The following is an 18,631-nucleotide window of genomic DNA, read 5'->3' on the forward strand; positions in this document are numbered from 1 at the left end:
CAATTTCAAATATAGCCACCAGCAATGGATACAACCTAAACCTGGTCGGAAAAATAATGCAAAAAAAAGCGGAAAACAATGGCCTTTAGTCAAATTTCCCCCTCTCAGCCCTCCACTTCTTTCGACTTCAAGTGGTGTTCGATCCCTTTCCTAGGAGATATCTCCTATAAAATCTCAAAGCGCCTTCTAACTACACTCCAATAAATATATAAATATATAAAAAAAAATAAATCAGGCATCTACAACCTTAAATGCGATAATTGCGACACTTATTATGTCGGTCAAACTGGGAAGAATTTCAAAACACGTGGCCAATAACACGCCAGGGGTCACAAAAAGGAACACCGCAATTCCCTCTTTGCAAAAAACCTCTTAGATTGTAATCATAATTGCAATTTTATCCCAGAAATACTATATGTTCTCCCTAAAGGATTGAAAATGGACGATCTAGAGCTAATCGAGATTCGAAGGCACTTGGCAGATCCCAATATTACACTTTGTAATGAGCAATTATACGCCCATCCCTTCCCTCTACTTTACGAAAAATTGACCTCGAGGCTAAACAAACCCAACGGTTCAACGTACTCAGTCGCATCTACGCCATGACCAGACCGTACGGCACGACATAACCCAAACAACACCGTTCTTCCGTTTTGTTTTCTCTTTCCTCGACCACCGACTTTCACTTCCGAAAAATTACCCGACCCTACACAGCCACCCCTCTCCCCGAGGGTAAACAAATCCAACGGTTCTAAGCAGCCGTTCGCTCCTAGCCCCCCCCCCCCACCAATAAACCTGGACCAGACCCAATGCTTAGTCATTACCAAGGCGCCACCACCGCTTATTCCTTTAACCGAAAAAGCCATGACCACCGTCCCAGAAAACCCGCCCTCCCCGAACCAACTTCCCCCCTCCCTCCTCTGTACGATGGGTATATATTTTAACAGCTGTGTGTCACTTGTACCTGATGATTCCGCAAGTCGGTGAAACGCGTTGCACTGTGAAATTAAGTCTGTGGAAAATTACGAACTCCTGTAATATGGTTTCATAGAAGTTTCTACTTTGGAAAATTCAGAAATAATACTTGAAAAAAAAAAAAAGAAAACGGTGATAGACAAAACTGAATGCGTATAGGTGTTTTTTACATTCCATTCTACTCTAGGCACATTACTTAAACGTGTCGACAATATTAATCGTAGTATTGTGAAGGATGATATTTTTGAGGATTCAATTTATGTTAATATCAATATTTCCAATGGACTCAGGTTTATTTTGATATTCCCTGTGAGACACCATGATGTTGTCTTCTTTTGTTGAATACCCTGGAGTAAAAAGACTTTCCTCTCGGTTGCATCAAGAGAAAAGTTGAATTACACATAAAAGAGTTCGTATGGGAACATGAGCTGTTAAAACTATATTAGAGGCTGGAAAGAAGACACATTATAAGTTTATATTGAATGCATATAAATTAAATGCGGCAAGAGTAGGTACATCATGACAAATGACATGTGATGTGACGAGTACGAAAATACGTACATGTCAACCTGATACTATTCAGGATAGGGATTTTATCAAAAGGTCTAATCAGGATGCAAGTACTTATAGCATGTATGCCTCATCAACGCACTAGAAAGGATGTATGAAGAAGGAAATTTAAAAGGGATGTATGATAAGGATGAAAAGGTATATGAAGGAGGTTAGGATTGCTGAAGGATAATTCATGGGTCACTGAAATGCCGTTATCGAAGAGGGAGGAGGAATGGAAGAGTGGTTGGAATATCTGGATTAGGTGAAATAAATGAAAGGGGAAGAGGCTGGTCAAATTTAAAGGGAAAGAAATGTTCAAAACAAAAATCTGGTTTAAAAATCACAAAAGAAGGAGATACATATGGTCACCGGGATATCATACTTACAAAATATACCATATTTTGCTTGAGGACAGTTATAGAAATTCTGTGAAGAAAGCAAATGTATTATTGTCAGCACTGGTATGCAGTAGCACTTGCTGGTGATTCCGTACTACTCCTGAATATTTTCCAAGGGATTTGCCGTCCTGAACTGCGTTACGACATCATCATTAGTCAAGAAGCTAATGAGCATTAAACCAAGAGAAATCGATTGTGGAATATAGTTCTGGCTCTTTTACACCGCATTACTACAGTTTTGTAATAGGATTCATTTCTGCATTATAGTTAGCGATAGCTATGGACGTGCAGTAAAAAACAAGCAAGTTATTTCTGATCAGAACCGATAGCACCACTTTCAGATGTTGATACTCTTTTCCCAATCATCATGCGACTTTATCTTATCCACCCACGTAACTTAAAGCTTCGGCGGATTTCTTAATTGCAACAGGTCAGTATGACGGCGTCATCGACTCACACAGAGCTCAATGTTCCTTTTGGATAGCAAATGAGGTGATTATCAGTCATACAGAGTAAAAATAAATTTGAAGATTGTTCACGATTGAGGTATAGGTGTAGGCTACTTCAAGTAAGGACTACAGAGCGATAAGTTTGACATCCCACGCAGCTAAAGTTGTTCTCAGGACCATCAACAAGAGGATGGAGAGTAGGGCAAATGATTACTTAGGGGATGATCAGTTTGGGTCCTGGAAAGGGGGAGTCACGCGTGATACCATTGCAGTAATGAGAGTAATCATTACTAGTAATTGCAGTAATGGAGGGGAATATAGAATACAATCAGGACGTATTTGCCTGTTTCGTAAATTTCGAAAAGGCGCTTGATAGAGTGAATTGGGAAAAACTAATGAGTATTCTGCAGAAAATAGGAATAGATTGGAGGGAAGGGAGGCTAATCCGCAACCTGTACATGTCTCAGACTGCTCAGGCGCGAGTGGGGAACGGGGAGTCCGGATGGACAGGGTTAGGAAGAGGAGTAAGGCAGGGTTGCCCATTATCACCGGTTCTGTTCAATGTATATGTGGAGGACTTGATTAAATAGGCATGGGAGGAACAGGATATAGGAATGAAAATCGATGGGGCATTCGTAAAATCAGTTAGGTTTTTGTGGATGACCGAGCCTTAGTTTGTCAGTCGTCCAAGGAATTGCAATCTCTGTATTTTTAGCATTAGTATATTTAGTACCCTGCAAGTAACTGCTAAGGTGTGTGGCAGGGGGTGAATACACATTAGACTAACTTTAACCCGAATATTTTTACCCCTACTCGGACAGTGTTACTCTGATCCCTTATTGTTCGTGAAAAAAATGACAATTTATATCTTTCTGCACAGAAGCACAATCTATCTGTGCTTTAAACTCTGCTGAGCGCATTGAACACTCAGTACGATAGGTATGGGATGAGAATAAATGTAAATAAAACAAAGTTTATGCGATTTTTAGGAAGAGGAAGGATAAGCCGAATAGGAAGGCAAAAACTAGTAGAAATAGTTTACCTATCTGGGAAGTGTCATGTACCAAAATGGTCGAAGTAGTTGGGACATAAGGATAAGAATTGCGTTCGGCAAAGAAATTTTCTCAAGGAGGAGGTTGATTACAGGGACTTTAAGTAAGAATATTAATAAAAGGCTCGTCAAAATCTTGATATGAAGCGTAGTTGTGTATGGTGCGGAAACATTAAAGCAGGATGATAGGTGTAGCTTGGAGGCTTTAGAAATGTGTGGAGAAGGATGGAGAAGGTGAAGTGGACTGAATGGAAAACAAATGAAGACGTAGTAGGTATGGTTGGGGGAGAAGAGGGGATTGTTGGGATAAATCCAAAGGATGCAGGAAAAATGAATGCAGAGTATTCTAATCGACAGTGGGATGTTGTAGACTGGTAGCGGGGAGAATGTTAGGCCAGCGGGGATGGGCCAGGCATAGGATAAACTGCACTCCAATCAATTGTTGACAAACTTGAAGAACTAATCACGAAATAGAAGTCACTCCTAAAATTTATATGTGTTAATACATTAATAAAGCATATTATCGGAAGTATAGTTCTAAAACATTTTAGCGTGAGCACAATATTTCATCAGTGCGCAATATTGGGTTTGATTCTAACCCCCATTCCTTAGACCGCTCCAATACCTAGTATAAATCTATTTATTTATTAATTTTAGTACCCCGCAAGCCCCGTAAGGTGTGTGGAAAGGGTGAATACCCATCAGACTAATTTTGACCCGAATATGATCCTACCGCGGTCAGACAATATTATTCTGATCTCTTATCGTTCGGCGAAATAATGACATCTTTAATCTGTCTGTTCTACAATTAATATCTCTAAATTTACTAACATGATCTCTTCTACCGTAATACAATGGAGGTAATAATACATTTTCAACATCACTGCTAAAGAGACGTCCTTCCAATTTATGCAAGAGATTTAATCTGTAATTTAACCTTCGCTCCACGAGTGATTGCCAGCCTGGCTGCTCTAATATTTTGGATATGCTGCTAATCGCTTGAGAACAGCCCGCAATCTTCCAGTGTCATAGTTCTCCGTAAACCACTGTCTTATACAAAAAATTTAAGGCTCCTGCAAACGTGATAACTTAGGTCGTCAATGTATATATTTGTGTCAAAAGTACTTAGCCTCATGTAATCACCCCCTGCCACACACCCTAGCTGTGGCCTGCAGGATTTCATGTATAGTACACACACACATATACATATATAATATTGTATCTAAGCGTGATAACATTGTATCTAAGCGATGTAACAAAAAAAGCATCTTTAAGAAAAAGTTCTCTTCTTCCTAAAACGCAATATAGAGGAAATCAAAATATCTAGTCCCAAAATGAGCCGCATGAAATGAAATTAAGTTTGTCCTCAGCGTATTCCAGTAGTTGAAAATCAAGTCCCCGCGGAACTGCACTTTTTCTCTTTATTGAACGAGAGGAGCCGGGGCACAGACGAACAATTGGCTGCGTTAGCAAGGGTGCAGCTTCTGTACGATAAATATATGTGAAATATAAACACCTATGCAGTGGTTCAACCAGGCATAAGAACATATTTCATAGATTTCCTTTGGGTCTAATACTAAGTAGCAAGTGAAGGCCAATGCCAGGATACTCGCGAAGAGATTTCGTCAAACGAAGAATTTCATGCCGCCTTGTCCTCTGTGCAATGGGAAGGAGACATTGATAATTTAGATCGACACGTCAACAAAGCAGACTCGAGTGATAAATAGATGAGTGGAGATGGTGATAAATTACTCAGTTTTTAATTGCGAACGTCAGCTCAGGTGCGTATAAAGTAAGATGAAGAGCTAAAAAAACAAATATAAAGTGAGAATAAAGCTTATTTCTACATTGTCGTTTGAAGAACTATTACACCTAACTCTTTCGTAGATTTTTTCATTTAATCTTCTCATCGCGCATAATCCTCAGCAATATATACAAGCATTAATTCATTACGCATCATTCCGTATCAATTCCAAAATATTTTTCTTGAATTGTGTTGGAATGACCTTTAACTTGACAACTGACAATGCTGAGGACCTGGTGAAACCATGAAGAATAATGTACATTAGTAAAAATAAAAGAAAATAAATAAAAACGAGGGCCGATTAACAAAAAAGTTCAAAAGATTATTTACATTTCCAGAATCAATTACGGTGCAGAGCTCAATACGATGAAAATGATTACCAGAGTTTTAAATCAAAAGAAACTGCGGGAAATGCCGCCACAGTAACTTTAATATTTTACTAGAGCTATAATTAGAAATAGTAAACCACGATATGAAAGTCATTTGAATTTCAGCAAGTAAGTTGGATTACTGAGGTAATGCCCGTAAGGTACATGGCAATCACTCCATCCAGCTCCTAGTCATTCATTCTGCAAAAAAGTATGCGGGGCATCTATGTACTAAGGAGCTTTTCAATTTATAACTGACGAGTGACATGAAATTTTGCTATCAAGCTACGTTTATCGTGGCCTTAGGCTCGAGAAGTAGATAAGTGTTCACGAGAGAAATGAGACTGTAACGTAGGTAAGCCATTTTACTCAATACCCACACTTTAAAAATTCCGTAAATAGATGGCCAGATAATCTTGACAATGGCTTCACACTCGGAACTGTTCCACAAATAAATATTTTTCTCATTAAATGCGCCTATGAAGTATATTAATTACTATTTACACAACCATGTCGGAGAAAATTGTTGAGGATTGTTTATCTTAAGATAGACCAATGACGCCAAATGAAATCACGTGTTATTGCTGTTGGAAGGCCTGCCTTCATAAATGCAACTGCAGATAAACTAGAATGATAGCGGAGTTCAGTGGCATTCAAAAGTACGCACTTTAGAATCCGTCGTCGATGCAATAAAATCCCTACCCCTCATCAGCACTCATCTTTGCAAGTCGAAAAATGTCCTGCGGTATCAATGGAATTCCCCGAAAGAGGCGGAGATGTTGATTCGTTGCTAATGAGAATTCCGGGATCGTTTAAGTCCCTGGAATATAAATAGATCGAACAATTAACTTCTCTATTCACATTTCGGCAGTTAAAAATAAACCCATGTCCCTCTTAGGCCTTATATACCGCTAAATCAGAGAGAATTGTTGTCATATTTTTCAACAATTGTTCTGTCACGCATCACTAATGGCTCCACCGCGTTTGGTCGATACCAATTACGTTTAATCGCTAAAATCTCACTAGAGTCATTTATTTATTAAGGAATCTTTTGAAACATTTGAGTCACATACTTCCAAAATGCGTCCATCTATGTCAGTTTATCTATTCTCACCATTGTAATCTCCCCAATCAAAGACTGAAAAATAGTCAAAATATTTTATATACCACTCCTGACTCCATCAATGGCTGTCTTGAACTCCTTTCTGTCATAAATTTCAGATTGCCATCACTACCCACCCATACATACCACACTACACATACTACATATCACTACACCCGTGGCATTTCTCCGTGTGCCCGCTCCCAGGTAAGCCTTCGCCAAACGTTCGCTTCTCTTCCGCCTCACCTCTTCACCCCTGAATTCACTTTCAGATAGCACTAATCCATTTTCACTGTGCTCAAACAACCCACTAGCCTCGTCCCATTTACTCATCGAAAAACTCATTGCATCAACTTCTCACTTCACCAACAACGGGCGATAATATTCTTGATTTGTTAGCAACGAATATTCCCGAAAAAGGCTTAACTATAGAAACTATAAATGGAATTAGTGACTAAAGGACAGTAAATGCTAAATTTTCGCTGTATGGGGTCCGAAATAAGAAGCATAAAAGGAAAATTTACTTGTTTTAAGAAGGGGACTATAATGGTCTAAAGTGCGTGCTACAGAATCAATTTGCTAGTTTTAAGAATATAGTAATTACCGAAATACTGGGGATACGTGGAATCACTTCCTTGAGATTACGCGCTCAGCAGTCAACAAGTTCATTCCCAGTTAATTTATAAAAGATAGCAAAGAACCTAGATGGTACAATGCGGATACTAGATAGGCATTACGACGTCAAAGGCCATGTCATGCCAAGATGAAAAATAGTAGGGATATCAAAAACAATGAGATCGCTTATGGTTCTGAGGTGTCCAGGGCGAATGCCAAGAATGAATTTCGGAAAGCGTTAAGTTAATTCAAAAGGAAAAGGTTAGCGCAAAATTTGAAAGAGAATCCAAAAACATTTTGGTCTTACGTCAGAGAAGTACAGGGAAATAAGTCAATTGTTGAATCACTCAAAAATAATAAGGGCGAAAGAGTAACCAGCAGTTTGGAAAAGACTAACTTATTAAATTCCTTCTTTCAAAGCCTCTTCATAAATATCCCACCGAAAGCCTCCGATAGCTTACCAAATCGCGCCGGTCAACCGATGCCCAAAATTGAAATCTCATATAATGGAATAGAACGTTTGCGGAAAAATATTAAGCCTAATAAATCCTCCGGACGCGATGAAATACCCAATCGTATATTTAAGGACCTAGCTTAGGAAATTGCGCCGTATCTATAAATAATATTTAAGAAGTCGCTGGTAGATCTCTAGGTTCCCAGAGATTGGAAAACGGCTAACGTAACACAAATAATTGAAAACGGAGAAGAGGGGGCACCGAACACTTACAGACATATTTCTCTCACATCCATTTCGTGCAAGGTTATGGAACATATGGTTGCTAGTTCGATCGTGAGACAACTCGATAGTCAGAAGTTATAAATGAAAAATCAGGATGGGTTCCGAAAAGGTAGATTCTGCAAGATGAAACTTGCCCTTTTTGTTCATGATACTCTTATTCCGGGAGAGAGCAATGCTCCAGTGGACGCGATTTTTCTAGATTTTAAGGAAGCCTTCGACAAAGCACCTCATATTAAACTACTCGCAAAGCTAGAAGCATATGGCATGGATAAAAATATTCGAGTTTGGATTAAAGACTTCTTAAATGGTCGGGTTTAAAGAGAAGTGATAGATGGAAGCAGCTCAAATGCAGTAGAAGTTACTTCAGGTGCTCCCCAGGGAAGTGTCTTCGGACCTCTTTTATTCATACTTTACGTTAACGACATTGACTCCGCAGTCACTAGTCATCATCATTAGTATTTCAATCCTAGGATTGGTTTACTGCAGCTTCTACATTCAGCTTTATGCGAATGCAAGTATACATTTTCTTAAGAGAATAATGTGGTAGTCCCCGTCGCCTGCCACATCGCAATACTGCGGCCGATACTGTGTACTTCACTCTCGCCCCCAGCTGTTGTAGCTAATGCCGGGTCGACCCACTCGGTCTGCGCCACTTGTGCCTGATGGTGAAACTACTACCTTTCATCATGGGTTCAGAGATCTATTTTTCTCGTTGCCTCATTCCGAAAAACCATTAAATTTTTTTTCTGAACTGAAAAACGTTCATCGGTCCCGGGAATCGAAGTAGCGACCTCCAGAACCAGCTCTACAGGCAGACACTACCTTAGGTCTACTCCCGCCCCACAATTATGAGTAAGATACGTTTATTTGCCGATTATGCAGTGGTTTACCGTGATATACATGGTCCTGAGGACAGCAGCTTTGTCAGATGACCTTCATGCTATACGACGCTGGGGCGAAACTTGGCAATTAGAATTAAACTTAGAAAATAATTTATTAATAATTTTTTGGAAAAAGAGCAATTCCCTCCCGAACGCCTACTGCATTGGGAACACCGAAATGGACCGTGTAGACTCAACTAAATACCTAGGCGTTACCCTCACTCACGATCTCTCCTGAGTGAAACATGCGGGGAATATGTGGACAAGCTAACAAAAAATTAGGATTTATTAGAAGAGTACTAGGTTAATGTGATGAAAAGTTCAAAGAGAAATGTTATCTGTCGTTGGTTAGGCCAAATTTAGAATATGCTGCAAGTATATGGGATCCTCACGAAGTTGGATTAATTGTCGAATTGGATCGCGTGCAGCGTAGAGGAGCTAGATTTGTAAAACATAGTAGCGTATCCAAAATTTTGGAGCGGCTAGGCTGCGAATCATTCACGGGGTGAAGGTTAAATTACAGACTGAAGCTCTTGCATAAATTGGGAGTCTCTTTAGCAGTGATGTTGAAAATATATTATTTCCCCATCGCATCGTAGGGGTGATCATGTTGATGAAATTAGGTAGATTAAGTGAAGAACAGATTCATTTAAGATGCCATTTTTTCCACGAACGATAGGGGATCATAATAAGACCGCGGTAGGGTCATGTTCGGGTAAAATTATTCTGGTGTGTATTCGCCCTCTGCAACACACCCTAGCGGTGGCTTGCAGGGTATATAAATATAAAAAGCTCCCTCCCAGTCTACCCTTTCGCACTTTCCGATCCTGTACAACCCTTGTTGTTATTTTAATTCATGCGACTACTTTTTTCTGTTCCCTTCCTGTATGTTTCCGTTATTATTAATTATTTGGTATTCTACCGATTAAGGTAGGTTTCGGATGGACACAGGTCACACAACGGTACAACGACGATCCTCTTGCCTTTCCTAATAAAACACAACCTGATATTCAAACCTAAAATAAGCCCCTCTTCAATTCCGCATACTTTCTTCCCCCCTTTATGCCGTCCAATATGTCGAACCTATTCCTGCACCTTCCTCGTCTGCGTAACGTTCACCCCTCTATCACATTCTTCAATATGCCAATGCAGTGCCTAGTATTTCCTACCTACTTAACATTTCTTACAACAAATCCCGTTCCTCTTCACGATTCCTAGCACTTTCTCGTTTGTTTCCCTTTTTCCATACTCGTGTATCTTTTCCATCCTTCTCCACTCCCGCATTCCAAAGGTCTCCAATCTACGCCTACCATCTTTCTTCGAAGTCTATGGTCCCCTGCAGCACAAAACTATGCTCCTCATCAAATTTTTTGCTAAAATTTCCTTAAAATTCTTACTCAGCGTTCCTGTCGACAATTCCTTCCTCCTTGTGAAAGCTCCGTTACTTAACGCAATTCTTCTCTTTGTATCCCTACTACTTTGACCATTTTGGTCCAAAACATTTCCGAGAAACAAGTATGTGACCTGTGCCACCTGCTCTAGTTTTTTCAATCTTATTTTAACGTTTAACTTAGTCTTTCTCGCCCATTTTTTAATAAATTATCATTAAATTTTGTCCATTGTTGTGTAATTCGAGAGGGCTCCGCTTATATTTCACAAAACTTTTACAGCCCCCGCGGCAGCAGCCCGCTAACTGGTATTTGCGAATGCAGAGCAGTCATAACTGAAGCGACTCATTATTAAGATGAATTTTTGAAATAGTAAATGAAAAATACAACATATTTCGCTAGTATTTGGAGCTGAGGGTACAAGGAGGCTGGGCGGAAATAGAGTTGAGATGAAAACCGGTTTTCATTTGCCATCAGGCGAAAAATCTTACGGAGAACTACTACTAAATGCTTAAAACATGGGTTACTACCGGTGCTATGTGAAAATACCTAATATTATTGCCCTCGATCCCAGTTCCTAGTATTCTTGACGATTACATCTCACCGCCCGACGATGCTTCGAGATTGGAGCTGCGAAGGGTTGCTGTATTTTCGGGGTGACACTTTCGCATATTCGTCTTTCAGCGGGTTGTGGTTCTGAATTAGCACTCCTCCTATCTTTCTGCCAGCTCAAGCAGAGTCGTGAAAAGGCTAGGTGATCCCCTCCTCAGTTGCCGTGGGGGCGTCTGCTTATAGGAACAATACTTTCCTTCCCAACGTGCGGCACTGCGAATTTGCAACTCCGCGGTACGGTGCAGAGGGGTGCGGTAGTACTGAAAGCATTGGTCATATTGAGTAAGAGGTGAATGAGAGATTTGCATGCAATTTTGCCTGGATTTTCTCGGTCGCTGGTTACATACGTGGGCTCAGAATTATTGAGAAAATTGTTTTTGCCAAAAAATGCAGAATTGAATAGATTATTTAGCAAATTCAATAAAAATTTCCCTAATTGCTAACTCGGAATATCTTTTTGCTTTCGTTGATAAGAAATCTACGATCGGGATTCCGGAAAAATATTTTTGCGGAAAAAACATGCAAAAGTGATGAAATTATTCAGTGAATTCAATAAAAATGTAAATTTTTGTAACTAATCGCCGATTAGCATTTTATTCAGAAAGGTTTAGATTATCCATAGAATTTTATGGGGCTTATAAATAAAAAGATAGACTGAAATAAATTCACGAAAACATAACTATCGGACAAGACGCTTGAACAATTAAATCAATTTGTCGTGATATTCACGAAGTAATAAGGTTTTTTTGCATTTATTTGAGTATGATGCCCATATCGTTATACACACCAAGTACGAAAACTAAACTCTACACAATTCTATTACTTCTTTTAAGAATAACTAATTGTCTAAGGAAAATTTATGTTTTCTGCAAACACTGTTCACGCGATTAGCAAAAAAGTGGCTCGTCAATTTAAAAACATAAATATATTAATTTCTTCTACGTATCTTCCTGCTGCGAATGCATTTTGCAGAATCAAAACATCTTGTAATATCCAAGTTTGGCATGGATATCAGTGTACTACACTGCTACTTCCACGTCGGGCGCTTTCACAACGATTTATGCGAATAGGTTCACATTTATCTACCTCCTTGCAGTGTCCTCGTGCACTCTGATCCTTACTGGTGCCAACTTCCATCATAAAATTTTGTTTCGTAAGGAATTTAAATTTTCTTCCATGATGAATGCTTTCAGTATTGTTGTGCCACTGTGTTGCGCTACAGAAGGAACCGGCTTGGCCGAACCGATTGCATCTATTATGCATCTGTGAATCGAGATAATGACACAACCAGATTAATAAAAATTATAAAACGGATGGACGCACGTTTTCGCTCAATTTTGAATCCATCTGTGCTATTCACGAGTCACTAGCATAGGAGGAATCCTTGTAAACTCTTAGCGAGTGAGTGAGTGCAATTCACAACAGTTTAATACACCAGAGTGATTGCGAACGTGAACTGGATCTTTTTATTTTTTACTTTTAATTCAATTTGTTTTTCATCCATGTGTAAGTGCAACGGGTCCCTGGCATAGGATATATCCTTGCAAACCCTGAGTGTGGTTATGAATGCGATTCACGAAAGTGACTGTTATATCTTAACACACCCTTGTGATCGAGTGGTTTTAAGTTCGTTTCCTTATTTATTTAGTTTGCATGTGATTGAGTCACTGTTTCCAAAACACACTCTAGTGGCCTAGTGAGTGTTTCCTATCTCCCCCTTACTTGTAACTTCGTTTTTACCTACCCCTCTTAAACAAACCTAGTGCCAATCAAGTTTACGGTGGCTATTTCGTTTTCCAATACATTGATTTAGAAAATTTGTCAATCTCGCAGTCATGAAGAATAAAAGGTGTCAGTATGTGCCTTTGTATAATAATGCATTCAAGTTTAGAAGGCGTGGATTCAGGAGACGACTCATAAATGTCTCATGTGTACATATTTACACCGTTTACCGTTGTTTAACAGAAAATTTTTCATACATTTAAAGTGTATAACAACAGTGTACACTCGCAAATGTCATTCTCAGTTCAACAGACATCCGCTTGTTCCACCAACCTTTTCACCCTTAAACACAGGCTAATGAAACTCCCATTTAATTAGAAAGAGCAGACATACATATTATAAAATCAGCAGTTAACAAAAGAGTTTTGAAGTAAAACTGTACTAAACTTGTGAGAGGCAACATTTTTACCCGAATGTTTCCAAAAAGAAACCAAATTGAACAAGGTCCTTGCTCAACCTTCCATGTTGATTATTGCGCCAAAGTTGTTCCCGTATTTTCGCGTAAAGCCTAATAACTTTGAACATCTATCATATACGCCCTCATTAACGTGTAAAATACCAATTAACATGTGATAAAACGGTAGTTTTTGTAAAGTGATGAGAAATGAAGAAAATACTGTACCTAATTTGTAGTTGCTGCATGGTGGTTAACAAAATTTCCTCCTGCAAGTTATCATTCAATTGTTGATACGATAATGCAATATCAGTGTCATTAAATCTTTATCAAAGTACTAAAAATCAGTTGAATTAAAAAATATTTTCTTCTTTTATGGACCATTTAGTGGCACAATAACCGCAGTCGTCACATGTACTTTCAAATATCCTGCTAGATATGGCGGCTATATGGACAAAAGCCAAGCGAATTTCGTTACATAGATGTCACCAGCTTCGCTCTTTTTCCGTGAAGAACGTGTACTGAGGTAACGTTAGCAAGTAAGTGAATGTTTAAAATCCTTTGTCATCCATCACAAATTCTTGTTTTCTCTATATGTTTTGTTGTGTCTCAATAAGAATATGTGTATACCTTTTTCTTTTCACGATATTTGTTGATATTATGACTAATTATAGTTGTTGTATCCATTGTTATTAGTGGCATGGACTTCCACGTTGTGTTTACTTACATTTGGATTATTGCTTTTGAATTCTAGCATGACGAAGCCTAAAGGTGATAAAAAGGGCAAATCTGCCATAAATGAGGTTGTTACAAGAGAGTACACCATAAATCTTCATAAGAGGTTGCACGGCGTTGGCTTTAAGAAGCGGGCCCCTCGAGCCATTAAAGAAATAAGGAAGTTTGCCGTGAAGCAGATGGGCACCCCTGATGTTCGAGTAGATACTAGGCTGAATAAACAAGTTTGGTCTAAGGGTATCAGGTAAGATATTTGCCTAATAAGATACATTCTGTTCGTAAGATGGTTACTTTGAGTAACCAAAACTGATGTTCATGAAGAAGTCATTCGCTCGTTCTGGATGTTGATAATAAAATCAGGTTTTCCGATTTGCTAACTTCGTAAAGAACGGGTTTGGTTCAGATATTAATTTTATTATCATTTTTCATTTCATTTGCCCATAAATCCTTAGTATGATTGGCTTCAGTCTTTGTAGCAATACTAGCCTTTGAAACTCTGATAGTTTCACCCTCATCAAGGCATAAGGCGAACGTCAAAATCAATATTTCTTAGTAGCTTGGAGTTTTGGCAAATACTTAGGGTTTTGGTAGTTTTCCGTACAACCTCCCTACAGTCTTCATTTCATTTTCTTTATTTTTCCTGCAATTGAATCTGATGTTGAAAAGGAAAGGTACGATGAAAGAAAAGTTGCGTGGAGCCCAAATGAAAGTAATAATGAAACCTCTTTATTTGTTTCGTACCCCTAACCTCGTACATGTATTATCATTAACTGCTAGGTGACTGGCGAACGTAGGATTTTGGTTGATACAAGCACTGCTATTTGGCAAGTTCTTAAACAGCCGAATTAACAACGACACCACTTTTAGCTGCTCGTTCTCATTCCACCCAAAATACTTAATTTTTCCTCCCCGTACCACGGATAAATGTAATATCGTAGTGTTTAATGTTCCATGGCATACATTTACTCTAGCTCAAAAGGGTAATCGGGTCCTTAGTGACCCGTGTTGATTCATTCCCCTCTATCCCAAACGCTCAGGATCTGTTAAATATCGACGAAGAGTAGCTGTATCGTAAATGGCTATCCATTTGGATGTGTGAATTGTATCTTAAAAATTGCATTGGAATTTTTCCCGTTTCCAGGTACATTGCATCAGTTGTAAATTACGTTGGTAAATCGAATCTGTGGGTTATGATCTTATATAATTAAAACATTTTTCACAAATTAGTTAAATGTTATACAGGTTCAAGATATTGGAATCAAAATTTATCTGAAGTCAATAGCTTATTCTTTGTGCAGTAAAACATTCCTTGGTTCAGCAACTGTTAAGAGTTAACATTTCGAGGTACAACTAAGCCTGTATATATTGAAAACTATGTAATCTGATTGCTTGAGGGTGATATTTCCTTCTCTTTCCATAGGAACGTACCTTTCCGAATGCGTGTCAGACTCTCAAGGAGGAGGAATGATGATGAAGATTCTCCCAACAAACTGTACACACTGGTCACCTTTGTTCCAGTTGCATCTTTTAAGGGTCTTCAGACTGAAAATGTAGATGCTAGCCAAGATTAATAATTGTATGTATTCCAAGAAATAAATAAAAATATTGAATATTCATGTCTCATTTGGCCAACCTTCTTTTTCAACTCATGATGATCTACACATCTGGTATATTTCTTACACATAATAAAGTGCCGTATTGGATGTCTTTCATGGCACTGTGCGGTAGCTATGTACCCAGCAATGTCTTGGAAGTGTAGCCTTGGAGATATGATTACCCACTGTAAAGTGTCAACAGTGGCACAACTGTAGTGGCTATTGACAGCAAATGGACGAGTTGATTTTTGTCCAGGAGGGTCGCTATTGTGGGGATATGACAGTCAACCTGATGGCAATTAATTCGTTTAACCCTTTAAATTCTTACAATTTTTTGTAACTAGGTAATCAAAATGACCAACATAACATTTAAATTCCATCATTCTCATTGACCAAGTAGTGATTTATAGAAGGAAACTATTTAAATTATTATAACCCAAGATTATATTACATTATATGCTGAACATGCATTATTGAATTGAAGATATACATTGAAATACGTTTTATTGTTCGAAGGTAAACTTGCACCTTAAAGGAAATTGGAGATGTGGATTAGCATAAACTGTGAAGTTACAGAGTTAAGAAAATTAGCATGGTAATATGAAGTCTCATTTTGAGCAATATTAGGAGACTAAATTAAAACATTTATCTTAAGCGCTGTTCATAAATATCCTAATTGTTATTAAACTCGGGAATTCATCAGTGGTGAGAATATCTTGAGAGCGACTAATGCTATTAATTTTTTTATATATATTGAGTAAGTAGAGTCCAGTGAAATTTAATCTTAAGGCTTAAAAGTTATTGAATTATTTAACGAATTTTAAGGTATTAATTTCATGGTATGAAAAAATAATTTTATTTGGAATATGAGAGCGAAATAAGATGAAAAAATATGGCTGGATCCCATTAAAACTATGCTTTCAGTCCAGTCTGCTTTTAATGATTTTTTCTCATTTTATGCCAAGGGTCTTTCCCTCATGTAGCAAATAAAATTATTTGGCCCAGAGATGGTTCAGATAGGCTATATTAGGGTTCGCCTAGTACTAAATTGCAACTCGGGGTGGAAGGCCAGTTTTTTTCCAATTGCTGCCCATGACTTCCCCAGGAAGATGTGGTAAAGAACCTGAAATACAACCCAGCAGGTGAAGTTAAGGATGTCCAGGGAACTGAACCTAGTCTAGCATTTTGGTACACTTGGCTACTACACCCTCGCTAAAATTATGGTGAGGAAATATTTTAATCTCAAGACATTCTCTGTAGTATCCTTCATTGGACTTGTTTTCTTAGCCACATTCACCAATCACTGCATTGAGTAAGTATGCAAAAGGAAATCATTTGAAATTAAATTAATACGAGGGTCATCCGGAAAGTAGTACCCGTTCGTGAAATAAAGACACAAAAGTAAATATTAACAAACATAAAAAATTTTATTTGAAAGAGGATACTTTAAACTACTTCTCAACATAATCTCCAAGCAAATTAAGGCATTTGTCATAACGTGTGACAAGTTTCTGTATTCCTGCTGCATAGTCCTTCGCCGCCAGCTCATTGAGATACGCGAGGGACCCATCTTGCACAAATTTTTGCATAATGCAGATGCTGTTTAACAATTTCATGAACAATTGTTCGAGAAACATTGGGAAAATGCTCACAGATGTCATCAATTGTGACGCGCCGATCGTTCCTCACGAATTCGTCAACTGAGCTCACCAGTTGGTCTGTAATGACAGACGGTCTCCCCGAACGCTCATCGTCGTGTGTGTTCCCCCTCCCCATGTTGAAGTTGCGACACCACCGCCGAACAGACGACTCGTCCATTACATTGTCTCCATACACCTCCTTTAATTGGCGATGAATATCACATGGGCGAACGTTTCTTGCATTGAGGAATTTAATCACTGCCCTCACTTCACAACTGGCGGCGTTCTCAATTTTTTTAAACATTGTAAACAATCACAGAAACAACACAGGCAATGCTAGCGTCACGCAACTTGGCTCAGAGAAGGCAGACAAGCCACTGAAGCTATCTGACCTCGTCCAGCGGCTACTCGCGTCGTCAGCACTTCATGCGGCACGAACGGGTACTACTTTCCGGATGACCCTCGTATTTCCATGGAATAGAATATTGGTATTAGTAGCTGTTACACACCATTTTTATCAGAAAGGCTGACACAGCGCAACACAACCTGCTGTTAATATAAATTCATTTACAATGGATGCATTTAAAAAAGGTAGCTTAGTTGTGAGAGGCCACCATATTAACTCCCTTTAGAAGAAATGACTGTGTAGATCTCTAAGGTGAATTACTTTTTAATGTTCATAAAATATTTTGCGGGGTTGTGGTAGTTGAGCATTGGGCTACTGATGGGAGGGTTCTGGTTCAATTCCTGGGCAAGCCTCTGGGCACAATCAGCTCCACCCAAGTTTGGTGTTTTTGGGTAATGGATTTCCTGGGAAACCATAACTGGCACATGGAAAGGAACTAACCCACCACACTGTTTGGATTTCACACAGTCTGACTTAGTACTGGGTGAACTCTACCATCACCTACCAAACCAACCTTTGGGTTGATTACAGTGTTTATGGTTTAAATTATTTTGCGGGAATCATGAAGTATTTTGTGGCATTTGAAGAAAGCAAAGAGGTGGATTCATGATTTAAAATTTTCATTCATTTGATGTGTGACAATATTGTTCATTTCTTTTGATAAGAGAAATTTATTAAACTATTTTAAAATTTAAGTCATGAACATTAAAGTTATACCAGATTAAAATTACCCATTATTATACCTACTGCCAATACATGCACCTGGACCCATTTTAGTTGCTGCAATTAGCACTGTTGAACCATTATAATTTCTCTATTCTTTTTGAGTTTTTATTAACTAGTCACAGCAATCATTCTCCAAAAATAAAATGTTCCCTATGTTTTTTCTATATGAACTTGTGCATAGTTTTTCTTCAAAAAGATTTCATAGTTTCTCTCTTTGCTTTAATATAGTCCAGTTAAGGAATAAATGACCAGTTGATGTACAAACATACGACAGTTTGAACCATTTGTAAAATGAAAATCACTATGTTTTCGCGTATGATTAAATAAGGTACAATGTGATAATCAAAACAAAAGGATGGTAACAAATATAGAAACATTTAATATTTTACATCAACATATATAAATAGTAGTAATTTCAA

At 38.4% G+C, this 18,631-nt stretch overlaps 1 protein-coding gene across 1 annotated transcript; it reads left to right on the forward strand.

Annotated features, from left to right (window-relative positions):
- Nucleotides 1–13,587: 13,587 nt before the first annotated feature.
- RpL31 (ribosomal protein L31) lies at nt 13,588–15,468 on the forward strand. Its single transcript, XM_071596505.1, has 3 exons — nt 13,588–13,649; nt 13,865–14,089; nt 15,266–15,468. The coding sequence occupies exons 2-3, from the start codon at nt 13,866–13,868 to the stop codon at nt 15,414–15,416; spliced, it is 375 nt and encodes a 124-aa protein (XP_071452606.1). The 5' UTR covers nt 13,588–13,649; nt 13,865; the 3' UTR covers nt 15,417–15,468.
- Nucleotides 15,469–18,631: the final 3,163 nt, after the last annotated feature.

Source organism: Hetaerina americana, unplaced genomic scaffold (genome assembly GCF_022747635.1).
Source record: "Hetaerina americana unplaced genomic scaffold, ioHetAmer1.1.p SCAF_8, whole genome shotgun sequence".
NCBI classification, from domain to species: domain Eukaryota; kingdom Metazoa; phylum Arthropoda; class Insecta; order Odonata; family Calopterygidae; genus Hetaerina; species Hetaerina americana.